The sequence below is a fragment of the Struthio camelus genome, chromosome 3 (genome assembly GCF_040807025.1).
Source record: "Struthio camelus isolate bStrCam1 chromosome 3, bStrCam1.hap1, whole genome shotgun sequence".
In the NCBI taxonomy this organism is placed as follows: domain Eukaryota; kingdom Metazoa; phylum Chordata; class Aves; order Struthioniformes; family Struthionidae; genus Struthio; species Struthio camelus.
The window spans coordinates 43,703,941-43,730,547 of NC_090944.1; the positions used below are offsets into that span (position 1 = coordinate 43,703,941).

Here is a 26,607-nt window from a genome sequence, read left to right on the forward strand (position 1 = left end):
GTACTGAGGTAAGGTTAGTTTTGAGAGACAAAAAGGGCACACGCGAGGTGAATGAAAATTAGCTACGGGAGCTGAGTAATGAGGTTGACTAGTGCTGCACAAGGATGACTGTGTGAGACAGACTCCAACTATGAGCGTGGGAGATGAACAATGTGGTTCAGGTGAGCACATGTGGAAACTGTGAGAGAGCAATGTCTGTGGAAGGAAGTTAGACAAAAAAGTATAAATGAAGATGTGGCAGAGAATGGGGGTGCATCTCCCTGCATGTAGGTGGAGAACAAAGGGTTGTGCTTTTTCATTGTACAAGTGGCTCAGGAATTTTGCCTCTGGACAGGCAAATTTTCTCAACAGATATATAAATTGTTTTCTGTACTTTACACAGTAATGTCACTGAGTTAATGGAATCACCAGTTGTATATAAATTGCATAGTTTCACTTGCTTTTGTTAAAGTGCATTTATACTGCATATTTGGGGGGCATGAATAAGAAATCCTATTTGAAGGAACGAAAGCTTAACCTTAAGTTAAAATAAACATGAACTGGAGAAACTGGATAATTTGGGCAAGTGATGTGTTAAACTGGGAAAATAGCACTCTGTTTCTGTCATCCCTTTTTGCGCAGATTATTCATTTCAATTTAGCATTTTTAAGTATGTTTCGAGGATCTGATGCAAGTTTTGTTCTATTTAGGTTGTTTCTGCCATGTCCAGCATGGAGATGGTTGAACAGGAGGCTATCACGACATTTAGCTGCATGCTATTCACATAGTCTAGTATCTTTAGGACTCCAGGATACATATAGGACTGAATTCTAACTTGAGCACAACAGTGCTCTATGAACTTTTTCTTAAGCCTAATGTATCTTAACATGTGTCTGCTGAAACTTTTGCATTCAACCTCATCTTCAGTTTAAGGATTATTTTTAGGCTAATCAATCTCGTATATCATGCTTGAGAAAATTATGCAGCTAGACCTACCTTTTCACTCTTCCGAGCATCGGACTAAAGCAGCACCTTCACGAAAAGCATTCTTAGCACATCTGAAGCAGCCAGTGACAATCTGGGAGAGTGAAAGGGTACAGAGAGAATCTGATGGGGGAGAATATTGAGAGAAGCTTGTCAGTTTATGGTCAAAGGGAACATAAGGAAACCAGAAAAATGTGCAATGAAAACAGAAGAGTTCTTACCCTGTATAACCAGTGATGCAAAAAAAAAAACACCTGGCTGGCATGTCTGGCACAAAGAATGGGTGAATTCCAGTCCTGGGAACATCTAGAGTAGTTCTTGCAAGAAGTGGTGGGATTTTCTCTTCCATGACAATGCTGGTTATGCCAAATAAAAAGCGCACATGGCCCTCAGGCAGCTGGAGATGAACTAGAGGCAGAAAGAATCCCCCAAACATCCAGAAAATTCAGCTTTTCTAGAGACTGCTAGGAAATAGCAGTGAGTGAAGAGGAGTGTGCAACCGAATTAATTGTCGGGTAGGAGGAGGATGTCAGAGGGCTCCACTCAAAGCAAGACTGTGTCAATGACAGCAATTATGAAAATACAGCTCATGATTGAGGCTTTTACCAGTCACGCATACGGGGATGTGATCACCATCCACTCACCCTTGTTTTTCTTACGGGAAAAACACTGTGATACACTCTGCAGAGGCTTGCCATCTCAAAGAGTTTCTTGAGAGGTTGAGGATGATCCAGGCTGGTGAGATTGAGATGTACGAGTAGAACAGAATAGCAAAAGGCTTTATTTCCTCCTATATTTCTGGCGTGACATCCCTAGAAATATTGCTTCCTCTGTGATGGCGGGAATTTTGGGGTAGATGGAGGGTAACATCAGGAGCTATGGCTCAGAGGCTGCTCTGCCATCCGAGGCTGCTGCCTCACACACACCAGTTACCCCCACATCATAATTCTCTGCAGCGTCCAGCCCAGCTTTCCAGGCTGCTGGTGAAAGTGATGGAGGCAGCAGCCTTACCAATATTTTGCTGCTCCAGGGAAAAGCATGATTTGCTTGTGTCCTAAAGCTAATCTTAATATCTTCCTGCTGACTTTTTTCATCTGCAGGGTCAACACTATTCTGCTAGCTAAGTAAAACATGGCTATCTTTTCACTTCAGATTATACAAACTTTTCTCTACCCAGACTTATGTAGGTAATTGGTTTTTTGACTTATAATGTGCTTTTTCATATACAACTGCATGCCATAAAGCAAAGAACTACAGTATGGATAAATAAACATGGCAAAGAGTATTTTAAAAAAGTTTTTCACATTCATCAGACCTGTAGAATTGTAAATTTTTCTGAGCCATGGTACTTCTTACTTGGAGTAAATTATTGTATGATTCTTTTGTGGACGTTATCCAGACTTGTCTGTAGTATTCAAAGTAATTTACCTCCCATGTTTTAAGTAAGTACCAGAATTATCCTTGTTTGTGCTAGCCTGGGATTTCCTTTATTTTATTTTTTTCTGGTATGTCTTTTTGCTTTGGGTTTGTGAAATTTTACCATAAAACCTTGTACGAATCCTGCCTTATCTTTAGGTATGTGTTCTTTTTTGCTTTGCCAACCTCTAAGTCAATTGCAAAAGGATTTTCTAGAAGTGGGCATCAGAAATGCAAAGTGTATGTTCTACCTTCGATGGTCCAGAAATATTTCTGCGATGACTGAAAGCGAAAACTTGAAGGAATATTTACTGTACTTATCTGTGACTGTGTATGTGTAGTAACAACTGAATCTCTCCTACTTTTCCTAACAGAAACATGTTTTGCATCTTACCTTGTCCAGGCAGGCCATCTTGGCCAGCTTCCTTGAAAGGTGGTTCTATTATACCAGTCAGCTCTTTCTTCCTCTCTGCTTCACTCTTGTCATCATTGGCTTGCAGGAAATTCGGTGGGGTAATGCTACCTGTGGTATAAACTGCCAGCGTGATAGCCTGCTCTGTTGGAGATTCAAAGTCATCAGTGATTAATTCATTGCTGGTAAACTCATCTGCTGGAGGAGGCAAATAGGAGTCCTGTGGTTTTGAAGGACTGTGAGTGCTACCCAGAGTGTTGAAAGGCACTGTGAAACTTTGTTGGTCAGTAGTAGTGTCTTCTGTGTCTGGAGCAAAACTGCCTTGAGATAGTTCTCTGGAGGGTTTGGTAGCGAATGCAGTTTCAGATGAAATAAAATTATTAAAGTCTTCAGGGGCACTGATGTCTCCACTCAGCCGAGGGATTTCAGTTGCAAATTCATTGACCAAGACATCTCCTGTTTGGTCCACTGGTGCTGGGCTGGGATAAGCTAGTGGGAGTTCAACACTCATAGAGTCCTCCTGAAAAAGGGATTCAGAGGGAAAAAGATTTTACAAAGTCATTTGCACCGACTTACATCACTAGAAAGGCCAATAATCTTTAGTCACATTTAGCAACCCATCATGAAGTCAAGTGATGCATAAAATGTTTGATATATGCATGTGAAGCTAATCACATATTGCCTGTTATTTTAAAATCAGTCAGAGAAAGATGACTTTTGCTATTCCTGTCATTTGCTCTTCTTCCCTCATTGACATGTATTATTTTACTGGTGAGACAGGGTTTACCTTGTAATCAGATGCGGCAAAGGTAATCAAGCAGGCCTATTCATGTATAAATACTTTCAATAGTATCTCTTCTTTTGTTGTGGAACACTACAATATTTATCTTTGCAGAATTTATAAAAAGGTAGATATGTATTTTAGCGCTAGAGTATTTTTCTTTATATTTGTATATATCTTAGACTGTTTACATTCATTTCTTGTGGAAAAATGAATAAAAATCTCAACTTCAAATAACTTACCAGCTCAGGGACTGCTAGAGGAATAGTGACCATGGACTGGATATCATTATCAGAATCACTAGGTGGTTTAATAGATTCTGCAAAGAATAATTATATTTTTATATACACACACACACACACACACACACAGAACTGAATAGTTCAGAGATGATGTCACATTGAAAACTGATCAAAACTTATAAACTCAGTAAAAAACAGTATTAAAACAATTATTCTCCATCAAAAAGATGACTTTTAAAAATCAGTGTTAAGAAGAAAGAGGCATAAATTTCAATTTAAGTTGACAATTGTGAGGAAGGTAAGAATTTTATATCTACTACTTTTTGTACTCCTTATATAGTATAAATGGGATAGGTCTGCGGAAAGCCAAACTACACATAGCCGAATGCATGATTAAAATTAGCTGAAGTACAAATCACTCAGTGAAATCCACATGGCCTGTGATGACTCATTACATAGTGTTGTTCATTATGCTAAAACTCTTTTAACTTCTTTCCAGAGCCCACACCACTGTTACTCTCAGTAGTTTTGGCTTTAATGCCCAGTTGCTCCTTTAACCCTCTCTGAGGAGCTCTTTAAAACATACACGCATGGAAGCTGATTTCCTAAAACGAGTTATCAAAAATAGCTAGTGGGAAAAAAGTTGCTTAAAAATAGATATTATTAAAATGATCTGCATCCATTAATTTTTTTCTTGGTACTTTTAATCTCTATTAAATTAAACATTTTAATCATGCCAAAAATATTATCTAATATTATATAAATCTAGTATCTATACATTTTTTGGTAGAAGAAAATGCTACGGTTTGTAAATGAAATATTATAGCTAAAACTTGGTGAGTGTTTTAACATTGTTTTGATAAATATATACATATATATACACACACACACACACACATATATATATATATATATATATAAACCTTTTAAATTGTTTTCCCAATTTTTAACCTAGCTCTCCTAAACTAGGGCTATGCTAGCTTTGAAAAAATAACTGATGGACTAAAAGGAGATATTTATGAGCTGGATTACTTGACATAGTAGAGCCTCTGAACCTTCTGCTGGGGCTCTTCTTACTCATCTTTGGCTGTCGACTCTAAGCTTGTCATCTACACTCCATCTGTGCTTCAGAGAAAGAAATGCCCCCTCACAGTATGAGATTCACAGCACCCATTTTAGCTTGAAACTAAATGCTCTTTAAAGTGCTTGCCTCTCTCCTCTGACTCCATAGGAAGATTAGATAGCTTGCCTACAATGGGAGGCTTAGTTTTTAGATAGCTAAATCTAGGTTAGAGGAAATCCCCAAGTTTTTTCTTATTAAAAATAGGAGACTGTCCATACTGGCAAATCAAAATGATTTTGTAAATGTTCATACTATATTTCTTCTCCTCTTATTTGACTGAATCTACAAAATATCTAGCTTTTCTAAACAAATCACCTTTAAAAATAGATCCTCCAATGTGATTAGAAGTTAGACTCTAAAACTATAAGGTGCAATTTTGCTACTAAATTTAACTTAGATGTGAGCATCCTTTGGGTGCTATGAGAGGTATAGCAGAACGGGCTATGTCAAATGAAGATGATCTGTGAGGGAGGCAAAGACCACCTTACTCAAATTGCACATATTTGCAATGCAAGGTTTAGACCTGTGCCTGTACTGGCCTGCCTACTGACCATCAGTAAACTGAAGTGTTCCAAGGTCCATCGGCAGGGACTTGTCTTCGTGAAGTGCTGTGGCAACTAGTTGCTGAAGATCTGTCACTGTGAGTCTAGCTGCTGTTATCTCCTTCTCTTCCTTTGGAGAAAGTGGAGTTTTTTCATTTTCAACCTTATTAGAGCCAATAGTTGTGATGTCATCTGCTGCGCTTTTGATTTCTGAGCCATCTCTCTCAAAGTTTACCACATATCGTGCTATAGTGCTGCTTGATCTGCAATGGGAAGATACAATAATGCCCAGTGCAACAAAATCAGTTACTGGTTGAGGACTGAATTTAGAAAAAAACCCCAATCTATGCAGCTCAAACATATAAACACCTGTAAAAATAACAAAGATATACTTCTTTCTAGTCACACAGTCACCTCCAAATTACTTTTGCTATACCTAGGCCTTTTTTCTTCTATGCATAATTTTTAATAAAAATTCCAATTTTGAAGAACATCATTATAAAAATGTCCTAAGCTAATCTACTTAAAGGTGACTACTCAGAGACTTGTAGGACTGATAAAACAGCGTGAAGTTACTGGTTATTGGTTCACACAGTCACAAATGCATGCTGGAAGTTTCCAGAAGCCATAATCTCCTATTGATTATGCAGGAACCTATAAAAAGTGGTAAAGCACTCTTCAGTTTATAGAATCACATGTAACTAAAAATTCTATCACGTTTCAGACAATTTTTCACTCTTTTTGAAGAACAGCCGAGAAAATTAACTAATGCAGGAAGCAGATCACTTTCCACAATAGGAGTTAGCTTGTTCAAGTCCAACTGAGTGTATACAGCTTCTGCTTAGATGTACTTGTTTAACAGAAGACTTGGATCTTCTCAATTACTAATACATCACTTTTCATAAATGCTAAATACTCTTAACTAAATTGAAAAAATAACAAACATATTGTGAAACATTTGCATTGTTGCTTTCTACAATATCAAATAACTAGAGAGAGAGCAATTTCATCTTATCTAGTTTATGCTATGCATTTACATTTGTGGCATTACCAAAATCCAGGAAAGGCACTAGACAGCTATTCCTTTTAAAATATGGATAAAAGAGAAATTCTGAGAGTTGCTAGAAAAACTATTCCCCAGGAGCACCTTCAAGCAATAATAACAAAAGGTTCTGCAGTTATATGTAATACCAGTCAAAAGCTCCCTGCATTTTATCAGACTAGCAACCAGTCTCTTTGCTCTTTTATCCGTCCTGGTAATTGAGGTAGCAAATCAAATCCTACATACTTATTGAAGAGAAAGTATATATGGGACACAGCTAAGAAACAGCTGACCAAAAATGAAAATGTAAATATGAGGTTTCCCTATTTTTTTTACTTTAAGTTTATGGCTGACAGAAATCTCTAGTCATCTGAATGTGAATTTTCGTTGTTCAGACAACCGCTTTCCTTTCAGAGAGATTCTGACAAAATTTGATTATGTGAACCTTTCAGAATAAGCCAAATGCTGTCCCTGCCACTTTGTATCAGATCCTGTACCTGGACAGAACACAAATCAATTCACTTTGTCACATCAAGATAAAAAACATTTATGGATGTATCTATCTACATTTATTAGTTTATAAAGAGATTAATCTTATCAATTGCAGACAAATTACCCATCTTTTTCCTTCTTCTGTCTTCATTTCATCAAGAGAAGAAAGGGTGTGATAATGGATTGCAAAAGAAAGAGAAACAGAGATTCATGTATACTGGCAAACCAGGAAGTCGTACATCAAAAACATCATGACATTTTATTTTCTATCTATCCTCTCTAGTCTTTATCTCAGTGTGAAAATTACAGCCTACTCTCCATCATTACACTGTTTGTCTTCCAAACAATGGGAATCTTCAAGAGTAGGAACACGGGAATTTTACTTTTCCTTGATAGCTTGAAAGATTTGCTTTCATATTTCCACTGCAAATGATGCAATTTGAGGTACTGTCATTGCCATTCCATATTTTTACAGTGGTAATGACCACCTGCGATGGCAGTGGCCATTACTGTTACCATACTTGGTGCCTACTCAGATCCTAGTCACAGGGGTAACTTGACCTGCCTCTGGATTACACGCCTGCAGCGACCTTCTGCAATATAATGCTGCATAATACCCTGTTATTTTTATTTCCCTGATGAATTCTCTGGCACATCTCTAATATTGTCCTTCTGCATTGCCTCGTGGCAAATTCTGCTAACAAATGTAGCAAAATGGACAGCAACACATCTACGCCTACTTTTGCTGCTGAGAAGCAATCTTTGTCTTTGCATTGATGAATGTGCTTTCTCATTAGCATCTGAGAGTTAAGACCAAGATACTAAAGAAAAATGGATCCCAGATCTCTTGGAGTCACAACTGAAGGAGATTACTTAGCGTAATTTGTGATTACAAGGTGCCACCACAGACTTTCTCTGCTTGTTCTGTAGTAGGCAGCTTTTGCTTTTCTTCCCTTCACTGTCTTATCAAAATGTTAAACAATTTACTTTCACTTTTTGTTCTTATCTCTCCCTTTTCCTAGTAATTTTACAGAAAGAAAAGCTGGGAAAAGTAAGTTCTTATCTAAAACTATACTGTGATATCATTATTCTTCAATATGTACTGAATATTAATAGAAGAACTAAATCTTCTTCATGCTGTGACATAAGTCCACATGAATTTATGTCTCTTCTTGCTCTTTCTCCCCTTTCAGTTTCTGTTTTCTATTACTATTTGTAATTTTGTTTTCCCTGGACTTTTCACATATCACGCTCTCATCTATGGAATCGTAGCCATACGAAATACTCATTTTCTGAAAAAACTGTAGACTCTCTATTGAAACGATATGTAGTAGCTTGTATTAACAGCAAACATGAGGAAGTTAAAAATATAAGAAGGGCAACACAGAACAGGAATGTATTCAAAAGTAAAGTATCTGAATGTTTTGAAGTACCTGGAAGAAGCCTATTGCAAAAGTTTTGCATGTGCGAATGTATCCTATCATCTTCCTCAAACCTACTCTTGCCAAAGCACCTTCACTGTGCTCTACAAAGGGCACAGGATTCACACACAAAAAAGTACCCACCCAAACCGTTCCTATTCTTACCCCTCTTTGCCTTAAGTCATTTAACAAATGTCTCATTTCAATGCTGCCAGCAAAGAAGTTATTTGAAAACAATAATAAGTCACCTGAAACAGTATTGCTGATTTCTTGGGGGAACCAGAACTACTTCTCCTGCTTAATAATTCAAAGGCTTATAGCCTCACTTGGGATGTGTTTGCACTTCTCTCCATATTTTCTCTGTACTGTTCCCAGAGAACTAATTTCTATTTATAGCAATACACGCTCCACTACTAATAGGTCCCTTGATATTGGAAGAGAGAAGGGAGATGAGAATGCTAGCAGCTAATAGAAAAATGAGTCCCATTTTCTTACTTACTTAAATCCTAATACATGGATTTCTTTGAATCCTGGAAGTTTCTCAAATATTTTTTGCATCTACAAAAAAAATAAGCTCATTAATTCATATAAGTTCTACTACTAAATGATTTATTTCAATGCAAACATCTGCTGCCAAAAAGCAAAAGCACAGGTTAGTTACCCAGACCATATTTTTCATATTTCAGTAAAAGCTTTAGGAAACTGTGTCAACTGCCCTTTTTGTGGTATTATCATTGCTCAACTGAAACACGTTATTTGGCTTTGTATATGCTGTCTATATTACCTGTTAACAGGCAAAATGAAATACAAACTACAGCTTTTTTGGTATTATAATTATTTAAATTAGTGATAATCTAATTCATAATAGAGTAAGTGAAATTGTATTAATTGAATCAAATGTTTTTCTCATTTTCACAAGTTTTGTTCATGAATTACTTTATAATTCACTTTAACTGTAAATTATTAATTATTTAAAAATGTTAACCAAATGCAGATGGATTTAGATTACTTGTGAAATTATTTATGAATTAAACATTTTTTAATTGTCTTGTACAATCACTTCATATATTTTTAATTCTAATGTAAGTAATTGCACAGTTAAAACTTTTAAACAGAAAAGCCAATACAAAGCACAAATAATGAACAGAAAATGTGAATTTTGTATGCATTTTTCAGACTTTGGAGGATAAGTGTTTTTATTAGCATCTCTAGCACTAACAATGTATTGAGATCCAGTGGACTGATAGACACAAACTGATCTTTTCCAATTGTAGTAACATTTATACAGCTAAGTCAAATGAAATATTTTATGCACTTGTACTGTGTCAGAGGAAAGGTGTTTTTTTTTTTTTAAATGTACAGTTCCGCTCTGATTAAATTCCTAGCTAAGTACCAGGCAGCACATCCTCTAGGCCTTTCATCTGCTAGTAAAGTCTGTGGAATAGAGGGAAGTCAGCACTTGAAAAGAACTGAAAAGGCCTTTTGAGGAATCAGGTCCTTTTAATTCAGTATATCACTTAAAAAATATGAACCAATGTGTAGGTCTTTCCTCTTTCTTAGCTGTACGACTCTGTAAAAACGCAGCATAAATTTAAAAATCATTCATAAGTGAGAGTCTGTCAGAACTGGTAGGCAGTCAGAACCAGGATAGCTGTTTCAGTAGTACTGGAAATGGTTTGTAACTCCAAGGAAAGTGAGAAAGGAGTATCTATAAAGCCTTCTAGCGTGCAGAGATTTTTACTTTTTCCATTCCTCCTTTCTTGAGTCATTGAACAAACCAAGGTGCTATGTTTTGCTGGTTGTTGCTTAATGCTTGTTCTTTCCCGGGTTCCACCAATGGTTGAGAGAGCTTCAGATTTATTCTCCCTGTGTTAAAATGGCATCTTAAGGATTGAGTGTTACATACCCCTAAGAACACGGAAGATGTTCTTTGTTAGGTGTTGAAAAGATTGTTAGGTAACTTCCACAGCTTTCTTTGTGTCTCTAATACAAGCTAAGTGAAGTAGCACAGGATCAGTTTATTATCACAGTTCCAGATATCAGCTACACAGCATCTGCCTAGGTGTCTTTTTCTTCAGAGTAAGCAGTAGAGAGGCTAATGTAAAGGGCAGAAAATGGCGTACATCCATACTCCCTTTGCCCATCTCACAAGAGGAAAGTAGGAAAGGAACCAAGGTGATTGCTTCACTTTTGAGCTTGGTTTGAGTGAGTAAAAGTGGGGCAGAATTAATGATTAGACTGCAGGAAGATTTTTAACAGTATTCAGGTGATTAATACTGAAGGTAACAGAGGTTAAGGGCCTTAATATCAGTAAAATTTGTGTCAGTAGGATAAACTTTATTTTCCTGAACATAGGCCAGTAGCAGTATCCTAGATTCCCCAAAGTTTTCTGCTCAGCTGCTGCTCTCATATTTGAAAGTCCTGTGCAGATAGCTGGATACCCTCAGGCACCTAAAACGGCAACAGATGTTGATGGTGATGACACTGAATTTGTTTTTTAGATATATTCTGCCAGATGACTGTTGGTATGGGCTCTGTCAATTCCTGGTTCACTTTATATGATAATAAACAATGCTTTCTTTGAACTGTCTGCATATATGCAGCTTAATATTTCCTACTTTTGCCAAATGAAACTCGATTCACTGAGTTGCATAAGCAACTGAATACGTATTCCATTTTCCACGCGCTTTTAAATAAATCTGTAATATATACATGCCCTTCACTGTAAATGTCTGCTGTAACTCCTCTCTTTTGCCATGTCCTAGAACGAATCAGAAGCTGACAGGAGCTTGGAACCCCACAGTGCCAACCCCCATAAGGAGCTTTTTTTGGAATTTGTGCAGGAGTTCATACAGTTGGAATTTGTGCACGGGTTCATATAGTTGGATGAGTTTTACATTCTGATTCCAACCTCTTCACCCTCACCCCTTCAGTGTGCTTTGCAATGAAGGACACTGGCTGTATTTCATGGTCTTGGGTTACAGTTCATGGGTTACACAATTGGGTTACATCTATTCAAAATTGCATGTCCACAACAGCTTTGGACACTTTAAAGCGGACAGAAAAAATTTCATGAAAATGGAAAATAGTTTAACAGCAAGAAACTTTCCATCCTTTTTCCTCTTATGTTCCTCATATATGCTACGGGAACTTGTTAAAAATAGTGAAATAACTCTAAAGTCAGGTTGCTGAATTACAAAATTATACGTGTAGCAAACAAAGCCTGCAGGCAGTTCTGTGTGTGGATAATCCTGGAAAGCTCCAGGGAACCCACTTTTTATCAATCAATCAGCTCTACCAACACTTACATCATCATTTCTCTATGCACAGCTGAAACTGAACCAGGATAGTAAAATAGCTTGTACTAGGGAGTACCTGTGAAACTGATGAGTAGCTTTAGTAAAACTTACTAAGCAAACCTTTTGGGATCCTTAGCTTATTTACTGCTATCTATTAAATTAATAATTGAACATTCCGTTAACATTATTAATTATATAAAAACACCACTGATGTTAGAGGTCTTGAAGGAACTAGGGTAATGCACAACAAAGTGACTTGGAAATTGTTCTTCATTTTCAGATCTGATGGCTCCTTCCTTTGAAGAACAGTTCAGATAACTGTAGCCAATTTCTTTCATTTGTGTTACATTTCTCATTGGGTTTACTGCAGAAATTAAACAACATCAAAGTATTGTCCATTATCCCTGATTAGGCCCAAATGATGTTTCTAAAGTTACAGGGAGGCTAATACCCTGTTCACCAGTTATCTGAGGCTTTGCTATTGAAAAAGATGTCGGCTTGTTAGCTCGGTAGCTGAACAGATTGCCTAAACATGGGAAAAAGATAGCTATACCTGAAAGAAAACTGGAGATAATAGAATTATCTGGTTTAAATGAGGACAGTTATCTAGATTCTAGTTCTATTTTACGGTGGAAGTCCCAGTGATGGCAGGCACTATGCAATGAAATATGAAAGAGTACCCCAACTTTGTGCTCTTGAACAAAAAATACAAGGCTTTAGTACACATTGCAATAGTTATGTTATTCCTGTGGAACAATGATGATTTATGAACATCCAAAGATACATTCCATTGTGAGTTTATGAAGGTACATCATTTTGACCAGTACCCCTCTGCCCTGTGCTGCTCTGAATAAATAATACTCCTAATGCCTCCTTATGTAGTGTAATGGCTTATACTTTCTACTGCCATCTTGTTTTTAATCATTCTTGTAACCCTTATATCGTACTCGCCTGAAGTTCTAATAACATCTTGAATTAGTGCAGACAGGTAGCAATGTTAGAGAGGCTACTAACTTCTGTCAACGTCCCTCAGTGACCGACAATTCCCTAGAAACCTGCATAATAGCATTTTAAGAGGCCAACACGCTGCAGTGTGATACCCAGTTAAGGACAGTTGCCAAAGTGCCTTCATTACACTGTTGTGAGCATATATCTGTTGTTTCTTATTATGAGTCTGTCAAGGTGTACAAAGCATTTAGTCAGCCTCCTCACCTGTAGCTGAAATTTGGCAGCAAGCTGCCGGTACTGTGGGGAGTTGGGATCGTTGAGCTCAGCTGTATACTCCTGATCAGTGAGAGTAACGCTGAATTCGACCATTTGCTCCACAGGCAGTTCTGGAACTGTATTTGTTCCCAGCTCCTGCAAAAAAAAAAAAAAAAGGAGAAGAAATAAAGGGGAGAAATAAAACTAAAAGTGATTTTTTCCCCCACATTTCAAAACTTAACAGGCAGAAGGGCTCCTTTTTAAGCCCTTCCCCAAAATGACTTCCTGAACTCTATCCTGCAAAGGGCGAGGACTTCTAACCACATCTGTTGACTTAATTCTTCTGCCTTTATAAACAAGTTTTTATTACTGTGACTTGAGAGTTGCCTTTAATATGCATAAATGAGGGTGATAAAGAGAACCAAGCCATTTCTTGTAGAGTAAGTATTGCAATAAGTTCTCTTGTTTCCACCACCATTAAAGTGATACAGCTTTACTTGCTACTTTGGAGGAAGGTTTGTGGCATCAGAGAAGGACAAGAAAATGCTAAAAGCTGGTTGTTATCCTACACTCAGAACACCTTTAGTTGATCAGAGGAGACTGCCAGATTGTCTGATTCTGTTCCATGTTCAGACATTTGCAGTTCTATTTTATTTTGCTTTTTTTCTGGTAAAGTAGAATTGGTGCTACTTGTGTTACCCCTTCCCTGTGCAGTTGAATTTACTGTTATTAAAAGCACTATTCTTTTGTTTACTGCTTCCTAACACTATTTGCAATTTTGGCCTACAATTTCTAAGTTTTTCCCTCAATAATGTTAATCTCCAGAAGACACGTCATTTACAGGCTACTATGTGCTGCTCACAAGAAGGAAAACCGCTTTGGGTCCATTCACAAAGATTTCCTAACTCATCAGAATGTTATGCTTTGTTAGTTGCGAGATCAGGAGAACTCTCCTGCTCCTCATTCACAAGCAAATCTGAGCTTCAGATTTTAAGTCTTGGAATGCAAGTACCTGGAAGGGTGATGCAGAAGGGCTACATAGGAAACTCCTGCCTTCTGTCAAACTCTCAGTCCTTCTTTGTAACTCTTGTTACTAGTGGGAACACATATCATGCCTTCATTTCTTTGCCAAAATATTTTATTACGGAATAAAATCTTTCAGTATTTTCTGAATAAAACCTTTCAGCCTTCTATTATGCTTGCCCGTTAAAAATACAAAGGACTTAGAACAAGCTTTCCTTTACTGCATTCATTGCAGAAATATTGCACATTTATACTTATTAGTAATAATTAAATATTGCACGTTCTTTGAATACTTTTTCAGACATTTTTACTTGCTCAAGGGCAATTCTACTCTCAGCCAGGCTTTTTAACAAACAGCCTGGTTACCAACAAAAGCACCTCAATGGTAAAGAAGAAATTGGCCCAAAAGAGCAGCAAGCTCATCAACTTGAATCCCACACAATTGGGGTTTCCACTTCTGCTGTCAGGTGGGTTGGCGCTATGCTGCTTAGAGTCATCTGTCCCTTACCTAACACCGAGGTTTTGATAGCTTCCAAGAAAAAGCAGAACAAGAAATGTGTCCTATTATGAGACGGGGGATAAGAGATAAAATGTTAATGTAATAAAATAATGAGTAGAACAGGAAAGAATACTTTTTGCATCCATCCTTTCCGCATGCCTCAGCTGTGCTAAATCATTACTTAGGATGCCTCAGTTTTAGACAGATATGTCTTGTGCTGTACATAAAAAAATAACTTTCAGTGGCTCATCAGTCAGAGAAAGGGCGTGCTGTGCTGTTCTACAACAAAAACACGTGATCGAGGTATACATACTCTACATCGAGCTGCTATATGACTTTTGACATTCCTTTAGGAAGCTGACTGCCAAGGACTGGGCCAAGAAAGAACGAGAGGAGGAAAGGAGGAATGAATTAATGCCAGTCTCCTAGTCCATCTCAAACATCTCACAAACAAGAGACCTTAAACCCATTTTTTTCCTCATATTTGTATCTGCTGTTCCCCTCCCACAGCTATGATACAGGTAAATAATGTACAGGCAAGTACATTAAGATGATTCTGTTTCTTTAGATCCTGAGAACATAATTATTTGGGACACTCAATACAATATCTATCTGGAATTGGTCGTGCCAGCCCTGTGCTAGAGCTGAGAGGCTTGTAGAGATGAGATTGTGAAAAGTGGTGGTTTGCCAGTGGCGTGACAGATGCGGTTTTGGCTAGCATTTCCGCCTCTGAAATTCTTGGTGGCGACGGCAAGACCCCGAGTCCACCTGAGCTGGCTTGAAACTCTTGCTTGCGGTAGGTACCCGGACACAACACATGGGCTTCACAAAACCCAGAGGGAGCTTTCTGAGGATCGGCTTGAGCAGGACAAGCTTCGAGAAAGTGAAAAATCTCCGCACAAACGAGAAGGGCAATACAAGGCCTCGGCTCCCCTGCCTGGGGCTCCCCCAGCGGCGGCGGCAGGGCCCGCCGGCTCCCCTCTGCCCTGTCCTGGGGTGCGTGGACGGGGAAGGAGAGCGCGCCCTGGTTTATGCTGACACAGCAGACCACCTTCCAGCCCTTCCTTCAGCTATCCTCTCAGTTTGGAAAACTTTGGGTTGTGGAGGAAGGCGCGTGGCGCCGCGCAGCCAGTGCTGCCCCGAGGGCTTTCTGGAAGCTTCCGCTCTGAGGCGGGGCGAGGCCCCTGGTGCAGCAGCCGGGGCCGGGCAAATAACGGCCCCTTCCTCAAGCACTAACAGACATAACTGATGACACCTGGAAGCAGTAAACCTGCACGGAGAAGGGGTAGCCCCCAGGGCCCTGCTGCCTGAGGAGACTGGTGGAGATCCCACCTTTGGGGCTGGCTGATTAGACAGGAAGGAGGTGAGAAGGTCTGGTCCTCTCCGCTGTGTTGCGGGAAGCTCAAAAGGTATGCGTTTAATGAAGACTAAAGTTACCAGAAACATTACTGATGATTCCAGTGTAGAGCAGATGCTAATTAAAACCCTTGGATCCTATGCGCAGTAACAGAGCGGAGTGCTAATGGCTGTGAGCTGCAGAGTTTGTAAGGCTTCCCCCACCCTCCTCTTTTCCGAGGTCGAAAACCAGAAGTGAGCGACTGGTGGCAGGCCAATATAGGCTGTCCTCACCTTCACAGGAGTCTTTGTGTCGTTGACGATTTCGTTGAGCAGCGTACCATTAGGCACCGGTGCGTATGGAGACAGGGGTGCGCTGGGGGAACCTGGGAGAGTTTAAGATAAAATCAAGTAAGAGTGGGGATGCGCGTCAAAGACAGAGGAAAATCTTCCCTTTTCCTGTTGCTCAGCTGTCAGCTTGCAGGAGAAGCTTTCCTTAAGGAGGGTGTGTTTGGGTGCACGTCTGTGCCATTAGACGACTTATGGCACGAGTAGAGCCGCTACTTCTTATGCGGCCTTCCTTTCATGGTCAAAACATCAGTAGAGTTGCATGTTTGTGACTGAAAGCAAAATGCAACCCTCTCTGTGTGAGTGAAGTTACGTGAATTAAATATTATACATGAGCATTTCCAGTTACTCTGCAGCACATATAACTGAATGTGTCTGTTCGATGTTGCCAGCTGAGATGTTTGTCTCTATGATGGACACCCTTCTTTAGGGCTTCCATTTAAAGTAACAAGGGGCTTTGAGGAAGACGGCAAATTTTCCAGCTGGAGGCAAATACACCATGCTGGAAGTCACTGTCAGTACGGTTCTGTCATGTTCAGCCCTTAAAAATATGTAGGCAGGTTGTTTCCTCATTGAACCAAACTAGTCATATTTACAGGTTCTTATCACTGCATAATTTTATTGCATTATTTTAAAGAACTGTGGAATACAACAGTATTGATATATCTAAACTGAATAATCAACTCAAATTAATGTCTTGGCTTTAGTGTGACTTTCTGGCTATAGGTCATTCATTATTTGCATCTGTTTGCTTATTTGGGCTAACAAAATGCAGCAACTGACAATGAAGCAAAATTAGCTTTACTCAGCACATGAAACAAAGAAAACATAGCTCATAAGATGCATTTAAAGACTGTTAAACAAACCTGAATTGCATTTGTATGGCAGACATGCTATAGAGAAGTTAAAAAGAGCTCTTTATAGATCATTTTGTCAAAGCATTTTTATTTTACTGCACTGAACTTGTCATGCTTCTATCGCATTCATTACATTACAGCCTTCTAAGATCTACAAGTCACTGGCTTTAGCAAGTCTATTTAATGGGCAGACTCAGAGCAAGCAGTTTTGATTTTACCTGTAGAAATGGAAGAAATGTCTTCCAGCTTTTTGCCACCTGTTTTCTCTGTGGATATTTCATCTTTCCTATCAATCAAATAGAAATGAGTGATTTAATGATCAGCACCAATGCTTTACTGGCAATGGCAAAGATGTAACAAAATGTAGAAGTTATTCCTCTTTTAAATGTATTTTAAATGAGAGAACTTACTTCCAATGAAATATTTTGATAATCTGGTTAAATAGGGCAGTGAAACAGTAGATCCTGTTTTATATTATACAGTTTATAAAATACTTGCTTCTTTTCCTTCAGCATGGTACTTGTTCTTTCACTGAGAACAATACTGATTTGATACTGTCCTCCACCAAAGAGTTGTGTGACTATCACTCCTGTCAGTTCATGAGGTTTCGTGAGTGATTTTCTCTGAGCAATCAGACATCTGGGGTCACACAAATGAAATGTAATAGTACTATCAATGCACAGAATATACAGCAGGGCTTGCTTTTTCTCTCTTTCAAGTTAATAAATAGTTGACCACTGGCTAAAATGGGAGCAAGCTTTCTTGTAACTTTCTAAATCCAGTATTCTCTCCTTTGCAGTACCTCATGCTATTAGGATAGTTCAGTAAGGCCTTTGAGCTTCTTATCTTTTAATTTTGGAGCCTCTGGATTCTTCCAGGGCATTTCATGGTTTGATGTGAGGAGATAACAGGGAGACTTATTGTTCAGTTGTCAGTCCTACATGAGAATATTGTAGGGCCGGTTCTGACTAATGATAGTTTCAAATTAGATTTCCGGATCAAGATCATTATGAATTGTAGGAATGTTTAGATTTGGATCTGGATGTAATATTCATGGGCTAATGCCTACCATGGGCCCTATTTGAGAACTCTTATAGAGTATGGTAGGCGTGATACACAGATTTTCTCCCTTATGTCACAACATTAGTTTTTATATTACTATTAATTATTATTTCGGTTGTAAGTTTTACAGACATGTGCTGATGAATGAATTTTGGAAGTGAGAATGTTAACTTGCTGGATAAGCAGAGGTGGTGTATGTATGTATGCACATTTTATAATAAATGTGTTAAAGATTTCCATAAGACTATTGAATAATTTCTGCTGTAAAACCTAACTTTTATTCATTTATAGCTTTTGGAAACATTCAGATTCTTATAACTCAGAAAATCCTTATATATTTTCAGATCTTTCTTTCCTGAAAGTTAAGATGAAGGATTTCAGATGATCTGGATTGTAAGGGGAAAAAAAATTACGGCATAAAAATAAAAAAGCGCCATCACTGAAATAAATGAGGGTAGAATTTATTAAAATTTCTATAGAAATAGCTATTATTAAGGCAATGCATAAGATTGGGCTGTTTGTGAAGACTGATCTAAGTGAAAGAATTCATGGCACCGCAAACGCATAGCGTGGTGTTCTCATTTATCACCATGAAGCTCACGTAATATACACAGCAAAAGAGGGTTAGGCTGCATTTGTATACAGAACCAACCTTGCTGTTTAGTAACATATCTAAAGAATCAGGGCAACACCTGACTTTCCTCCTGCTCTAGATATCTTGTGTGCTTAGAACTAAATTACCATTTGTAATGTTTCCAAAATGTCAAGTAATGATGTGTAGCATCTTTAATTGTGGGACTGACCTCTTTACCTGACATCTACAGAAGATACAGGACAACTTGTTTTCCCAAACAATACAATAGTAATGACAAAGTCCAACAATGCATAATCATGGCTACGTAAATTTCCAGCTAAAATATGAATATAACTTACTTCATCCTCTGAATTGTGCCTAGGGAAAGCTGTACTGTTCACAAAGAGCTTAAAAATTTTGAAAACAATCACTTCGCTTACTGCCTTGCTGCTGCTGCTTGCACTAGACTGAGTGGAAAGACCTCTCTCTGGACTTCAGGGAGAGTTTAATTAGGCCCTACATTATTAAAAATGCATTTCTTAGGAAGAAGAACACTCCAAGCTGTGATCAATAAAGATACATAAGACCTCTGTGATCCTGAGAGAGTAGGTCACAAGAATGGAGAAAGTTGTTTGCTATATCTGAAAATCTAGGAAAATTTGAAGCAAAAATAACACATTAATCTGACATCTGTGGACAATGATCTGTCTGGTCGTACTGTGATCTTTACAAGCAGAAAGATAGAGTTCAGTCTTGTAACTTTCAGACTTTTGAGGACTGGGAGAAGCACAGTTTTGTTCTTGTTTTTTTTTTTTTTTGTTTTTTTTTTTTTTTCAAAGAGAATGTTTACAGAATAAAGCAGCACATTGATTAACACTAGCGTGACCTTTAAAAATACGGGGGAAAGCTGAAACGAAGATCTAGAGTTGTCATATTATTGGTCAGTGCAGCCTCCAAGATTAGCTTTTTCTTCACCTCTCTGACTTTCCTTTTGAGGAGAATTATGGTCTGTGGGTAAGCATTTGTCACACTCAGCATCAAAACTATTCTGCTGGCTAACAAGTGGTGGCTCTGCTGGAGACTCATGCTTACGTTCGTCTAAGAGGACGTTCTCAAAGTAGACAGGCAGCTCAGACATTTGGGCAACCTTCATTATTTGTGATTCAGTTGCTTTGTACTACAATATATGTGCAGTATACGCATCTCTCACGGCACACACCAAATACACCACAGTGCTATCTGTGTATATACTCACATCCACGCACATCTACACATAACTCTTTCAAAAAAGGCGGTAACATCAAGCAGCAAGATTTCTACTTTTGCTTTACTTACCTTTCCTGGAAGGTTCTATGTTTTACTCGCTGCAAAAAGATTAAGAAAAACAGCATTTTACTAGTGGATGTATCCAACAACAGAAGCCTGTTAGCCCTTTGTTTACAGTACTTTTATGTTTTCCTTCTAACACATGCCCCCTCCTCTTCCTGAGCAATACCTTGCCTTTATGTACACAGGCAGGGAGGGGCTTGGAAATCTTCCCGAGTTTCTAAACAAATGTCAGTAGTTCTTACCCGTTGGATTATTTCCAGATGCTCTTGGGAATTGCTGAAGTTTTTGCCAATGTCGAATATGCAGAAAGTTTCCCTCTGGCAGGCGGTAACCCAGTTCTGATACTCAGAAGTATCAGGAATCCGATCCAGAAAAATACGAAAGGCTTCCCATACAGCTTCCTGGCAGACTAAGTGAGAAAAAAGGGGCTAGGGATGGATACTTTGTACCAAAAAGTAAAACTTTAAAGCCATTTTAAAGTGATTTGGCATTTATACATTTTGCTGTAGCTAGTAAACAAATCCAACTTCTTTAAGTCTTTTAGGTATTTTTGAGTTAACAGTCATTTGCCTTTATGTTGAAGGTTTAGTCTTTGAGTTAAGGCTTGCTAACTTCCCTCATCTTAAAAGAGAGATTAATTTGGCTCATCATCGTCATTATTAGTGAGGAGCAAGCACAAGTCATGCTTTCGTCATCTCGAAGACACATTCACTGAACATTCTTGTAATGAGAGCAAACAGGGATGTCAAGAAAATCATCTAGCAGTTTTAATACTTGAATAATCATAATTTTAACTGTATATCAAGGTTTTATACATTAGAAAAGATTAACAAGGCATAGAACAAGCTAAACAGAACATACTTAAGATTTTGATGTTTCCCACTCATATAGCACAACACTTTTAATGGAAAATATTTTTTTAAAATGCAGCAGGCCAAAGTGCTTTGCTAATATTCTGAACTTGAAGTGTATTTAGTCTTTTAAAAGCCTAAAAGATTTTTTGCAGCAGCAGCAATTTGACATATAAAACTACATATTTTTTTCCTATTTCTTTAAGCACCTCTGGAAAAATTGAATGCCTTAGTATAGGTAAAATTGCTTTGGAAAGAACCCAGATTCCTTTCTCCCCTACAAGTGTACACATTCATTTATTCGATATTAAATATCTTCTCCACAGTGATGAGTCGCTCTGCTGAACGCCAGGCTACATCAAGCAAGATTAACAGGTACTGTAGCTACGGAGAGAACAGCAGTATTCTAAATCATTTGAGGCAATGAAAATGAACACATAGAGAGTATGACAGTGGGGGAGATTTGGAAAAGATGGTATTTGTGAATCGTTCTAAGCGATTTTCATTTAGTGGATGCAAACTGGCTCCAGCTGTTAATTACCTGAGATGACGTAAAACATACATACATAAAAGTCTATAATGGTTACTAGTACTCATACATATCCCACTGGCTCACTCCTTATGCAAGAAAGCTGTGAAGTTTAGCTGTAATACATTACAAGCATGTTATAATGCATATTTGGTCTTAGCCTTCATTTTTCTTATCTATTTTGTAGCAATCAGAAGTGTGTCAGGCATTTCAGAGAGAACTTGTAAAGAGTCCTGATGTAAAGAGCCTTGCTTCTACATGGTATGTAAGTGAATTTCATGACATAGATGAGTAAGTGAGGGAGGAGAGAAAGCAGCAGCAGCTAGGTTATAAAACAGCTGTTCAGGCATACTTTACAAGGCTTCTTCTCCTTTAATTTCTCTGAGAACCACAGCTTGTCGGTACCTCTGCAGAAGGGAGTTTTTGAAAGTCACAGAGGGAGATATAGAACAGGGCAGGTAGGGCTCCGCTTCTGAGTGCACTTTTACAAACATCTTGCTGAAGTTTCCTCTTTTTTGTAAATTTAAACCATTTCTAATTCTAAAAGACTCTGGAAGATAAACTGATCTAGGGATCTCCAGCCAGGTACTGCCTATCTGATTAATTATACTGATGTGTGTTCAGATCCATGTCCAGATACCAGCCCTTTCCTGCACCTAAAATGTTTGAGTTTCACATAATTTACTTTGCACAGCCTTATACTAAATGTAGAATGAATCCTGGCTGTACTTGGATTCTGTCTGAAATCACTGACTGCTGCAGAGATCCTCAGGCTAGCACAGACTCAAGCCAGGAAGTGCAGTTCTGTGTGAACTTTCCTGCTTATGCGCAGAAATACACACTTATGTGGCTTGTCCTCTGCAGGACCTGTAACTTTGGATGTTGTAGGATAACAAACGTGGCTCTGTGCCTGTTAGAACCCATCTGTTTTGAACAGAATCAGTTCAGTTTATCTGCAGCTACAAAACAGTTAGTCTTCAAGTCTGATGTGAAAGGATTTGTCTTTGCTAGTGATGGTTGTGACGGTTAAATATTAAAGGCTTCAATATCAGCTCTAATGTTACTTGAAATACAAACTAGTTCTTGGATTTATGAACTCAGCAGTTTGACATTGTTGTTTTTCCTTGCTGAAGTCTCTACCTCCCTGTTAATGGATGACTGCTTCTGCCATTACTTGTTGATTCCTCTGTTTGGTAGTTTTAGCGTCAACAAAGCTAGATGGAACTTAGGCTTTGTTAAAGGATAATCTTCACTCAAGCAAAATGAAAGAACAGACTTCAAACTGTTCTTTCACGTTAAGATACTTTTAGAGAAGGAGATTTTCAAACGTAATAGAAAAATAATTTTAGCAAAAAATTTCCCAGCAATTTAAAGGCTGTTGCCTTTAGAACTTTATTTTGCATAGTTAATTACTGTGAAGTGGAACATTTGTTTTCAGTACTGGATACCTGCTTTGACTTAGGATGATATAATTATCTACGTTATCTAAAATATCACTGCTTGAAATTAATGTAATCAGTGTTTAGGAATGGATATTCTCCAGACTTGCTGTAGGGATATACTCATACAATTGTGTCAGGGCCCCTCAAAACTAACTCAGGAGCCACCTGCCCTCCCAGTAGAGCAGCTCTTTGTGGAACAGAGGTGGCTAGAGTCTTAAAAAGGAACCGGCTGTCTTTTGGGAGAATTTGTTCATAATCAGCTAGCAGTTAGGACTACTTTCTGTCATCTTTCTGTCATTTATTACTTTCCTAGTATCTTGTTTTTCTGAACAGTAGCTACTGAGAAAAGATATAATATCTGATGAAAAGCAATCCAATTATTATGGTTTAGATAAACAAGACACATGGCCAGCTGAGGAGATGCTGTAGCTGACTCTGTACATGCTCTTAGGTTGCCCCACTTGAGAGACTGCCTTTATGGTGATATAAACCATGGTGTATTATTTCAGAGTTGGTATAGGGTCACAGTAGGCTCAGGTCATCCAATAGTAACTGGATAGGCTCATATTTCAGCTGCTTTATGTTGTGTACTCACTCCTGAAAGCATTTTAAGGTATATTAAGAATGGTGGAATATCAAAATTTTTGTGTAACTTCCCTTAGGAAGCAGTAAAATTCTATAGAGGACAAATGTGATCCATGGTGCCATTACAGTTATGAACGTCTGTCTCATGGGACTTGGAAAGGTGGAAGTGGTCTCCTAGCATTTAGATAAGGAAAAGAGAATGGATCTGAAGTTATGTCCATAAAACAAAATGAAGATAAGATTGTGCTACAGATATGCTATCTAGTGTAGGCCATAAGACTCCATCCAGTGTGGCTACCAGATTACCATTTTAATGAAGGTTTGTTTTGTGGTTACAAGGCCAGCTTCAAAGATAATGCTTATGTCGCCAAACTTTCACCTTCACTTTCTTTCTTTTTTTCTTTTTTTTTTTTTTTTTCTCTCATTTGTGAAGTAGTTTAGTGTGCTTAGCTGGGAGGACATAAGTCTTGGGTTCTGATCTTTCCTTGAAGAAAAGATTTTTTTTTTTTTTGAGTTTTTTTCTGAGGACGTTTTAATGAAAAATGTACAGCTATTCAAGGAAGCAGAAACTCTTGTTCCTGAATGAATATACAAATTATTCAGCTACCGTCATCTCTTCTCTTGCTTCCTCTTTGTGAAGTAGCTGAGCTTCAGTTGAAGAACTGGATGACAGCTATACAGAAAAGTCTGCATGTGTAGGTCACTACCGGAAAAGAGAAGCTCTAAGATTAAACCTGCTTGCACTAGAAGGGTTAGAGAACACACTCTCCCACTCTGAACCAATGTATTGCTCTCCAAAAAAGATAGTAGCAGCATCAGTATGAATTTTTTAATGAAAATGTCATAGTTGTGCTTTGATTTCAGGTTACATGGTACCACCCTAGGGGAGCTTGTTTTAGGGGTCTAATTAATGCTTAGGAAAGGCTCCTTTGACAGAATCAAATCAGCTTCTTTGACAGAAGTTTCTGAATTCTATCTAATGCCCAACTTAGTTGGAATTTAGTCCCTAACTGGAATCTGAATATGTTTGTATCCATGGGAATGGTTACAGACATTGGTGTAGTCTGCCTGTACAGGTTGCTTAACCGCCTATAGGAAGTGGCTGCTAGAGCAAACTTTTCCTAGCTTTACACACTGGTTTCATTTTGGAGGGAACTAGTTGGTTCCAATGAAAGAGAGCTCAGGAGCAGCAAAGTAACATAGATGTATGTGACTTGTTGGAGGCTAATACAGAGGAACAAATAGATAAACTACATTATTTAAGGGAGTAGCTGTAGACTACTTGCATCCCAGAAGTCCTGACTAGGTTTTAGAGTTAGCATTGGACTCCCTAGCTGCAGCCTAAAAATATGCAATTTTTTTAATACAAATTGGAACTGCTGCAGCATGATAGGCTGGGAGAAAGAGAGAGAGAAAGAGAAAGAGAGGAAATATGCGAGAGAGGGCTATTGTACTGTGCTCTCTAGGGGTCTAAAATTGCCGTGGCATCTCTTTTGGCTCTCTACAGCTCTGCAGGAGCTACTACAATTATCTCAATGTTTGGAGAGTGCTAACACTGCCACAGACTAAATACAACTGCAGATACACCAAAGGATTTATACAATGACAGCTGAATAGTTTCGTTACCTGACTTAAACTGGTGGGATTACCTCTGAGTAGCAAACATGGTACCCGCTTACACCTTTGGGAAAGGTGGTGCGTCTTTACACAACAGTGCAAACAAAAATTTGGTCTTCACGTTCTGCCATGGTAGCACATTCTGCACATGACATTTTACTGAACTCATTAGTCTCTTGAGTGCATTATTTTATTGTGTTCTGATAATCGCCTGTGTCTCGAACCACGCTGATGTACATGTAGCAATTAATCGGGTAAATAAAAACCAGGAATAAAGCAAATACCGTATCAACTGCCCAAAGTTAAAAACAAGCTTCTGAAAAAAATCTTATGTTTCCTCAATGAAAGGAAAGACCTTCAGGAAGGAAGCACATCTTACCTCGTAATCTATAGTATGCTTGGTGACTGGCTAAAATCTGCTTCACTGATTCTTGTGGGCAGACTTTCACACCGGTTGGGAAGAAGGATGACCTCTTTGTTCGGTGTTTTGCCATGTCAAATATCCGCCTTATGGTTGACACTCTGGATCTCTTTGTTGTTCTGTCTGTTTTTTCTGATCCTGAGTTATCTGCAAGATGTTTGACTTCACCACGATTTATTTTATTGGGGATTTCTGGAAAAGATAAAGTGTAAACATGTACATAAACATGATGGCAGTAGATGTGCACTGCAAGATCATGTCTTGAAAACGGGCATGAACCTGAGAGCTCTTTGTGTTACATTGTGTTGGTGTTGTCAATGTTCTGACTGAATTAATGTGCTGCGGAGAACCGTTCTGTGATCACTGTGGGGAGCTGAGGCTTGAGAGGTGGTATCTAGTTTTTTTCTAGCTCATCATACGACCTCCAGATCATACAGGGTAAAAGTTTTAAAAGCCAAAATCTTATTTTCAAGATTGGACTTTGGGTTAGAGCCACAAAGGACGCTCAGGTGCCTGAAATCAACAGCACTGCGGTAAGTAGCTATATGGAGCTTGGGAAAAGTGAAGGATATCTGTATCACCTGACAGTGTCAATTGGTGCCAGTGCTAGTCAACAGGTAATATGAATGATAGTTGTACCTTACATTAGCACCTTTTTTGGGTGTTCTGATCTTTGCTCTGGGCTTCAGGGTACCTCTCCCTTTGCTTAAGTTTCATAAGCTTCAACCCACCCCGGAAACTAAACGCTAATACTCTTTGAAAAGCTGAACAGGAGTTTGATCATCTTTGGGGAAAGAGTGGACTGTTCCTGGTTGTCCTCTTTTATTCTGCAGTGCACTCCTTTATTCATCCTTCACCCTAGCCTGAAGCGTTAATTAGAGTGACTGGAACACAGGTCTTCTCTTTCTCACTGTTGTGTTTCTTCACCACTGGACGACAGTGTCATGAACACTCTGGTTCTTTATATCTTAACAGATCTTTAACTATGCCTTGCAAAGCGGAACAGCTTCAGTAGAAAAGAATGACATCAGTGAGTGGGAGCTGAGGATCTAGGCTAAGTTTTGTTTATGCAGCTATTCAGTTATAAAAAACGGAAATGCTCCTAGGGTGTCAAAATAGCCTCAAGAACACAACCCCCCTATCTTAAAAAGCACACAAAAATTCAGGACTTGTTTGGTCCTACTTCCTAAATATTTATA

General features: G+C 38.5%; 1 protein-coding gene across 1 annotated transcript in view; it reads right to left on the bottom strand.

The window, feature by feature from the left end:
* Positions 1-26,607, bottom strand: part of IMPG1 (interphotoreceptor matrix proteoglycan 1) — a 75,520-nt gene that overhangs the window by 23,078 nt on the left and 25,835 nt on the right. Inside the window, exons 2-12 of the mRNA XM_068936469.1 lie at positions 25,367-25,600; positions 20,206-20,372; positions 19,970-19,998; positions 17,217-17,284; positions 16,088-16,179; positions 12,946-13,092; positions 8,934-8,992; positions 7,138-7,158; positions 5,489-5,742; positions 3,815-3,891; positions 2,774-3,311 (exon numbers count right to left, since the gene is read on the bottom strand). Coding sequence (XP_068792570.1) covers positions 2,774-3,311; positions 3,815-3,891; positions 5,489-5,742; positions 7,138-7,158; positions 8,934-8,992; positions 12,946-13,092; positions 16,088-16,179; positions 17,217-17,284; positions 19,970-19,998; positions 20,206-20,372; positions 25,367-25,600 — 1,686 coding nt within the window. The remainder of the gene's footprint in view (positions 1-2,773; positions 3,312-3,814; positions 3,892-5,488; positions 5,743-7,137; positions 7,159-8,933; positions 8,993-12,945; positions 13,093-16,087; positions 16,180-17,216; positions 17,285-19,969; positions 19,999-20,205; positions 20,373-25,366; positions 25,601-26,607) is intronic.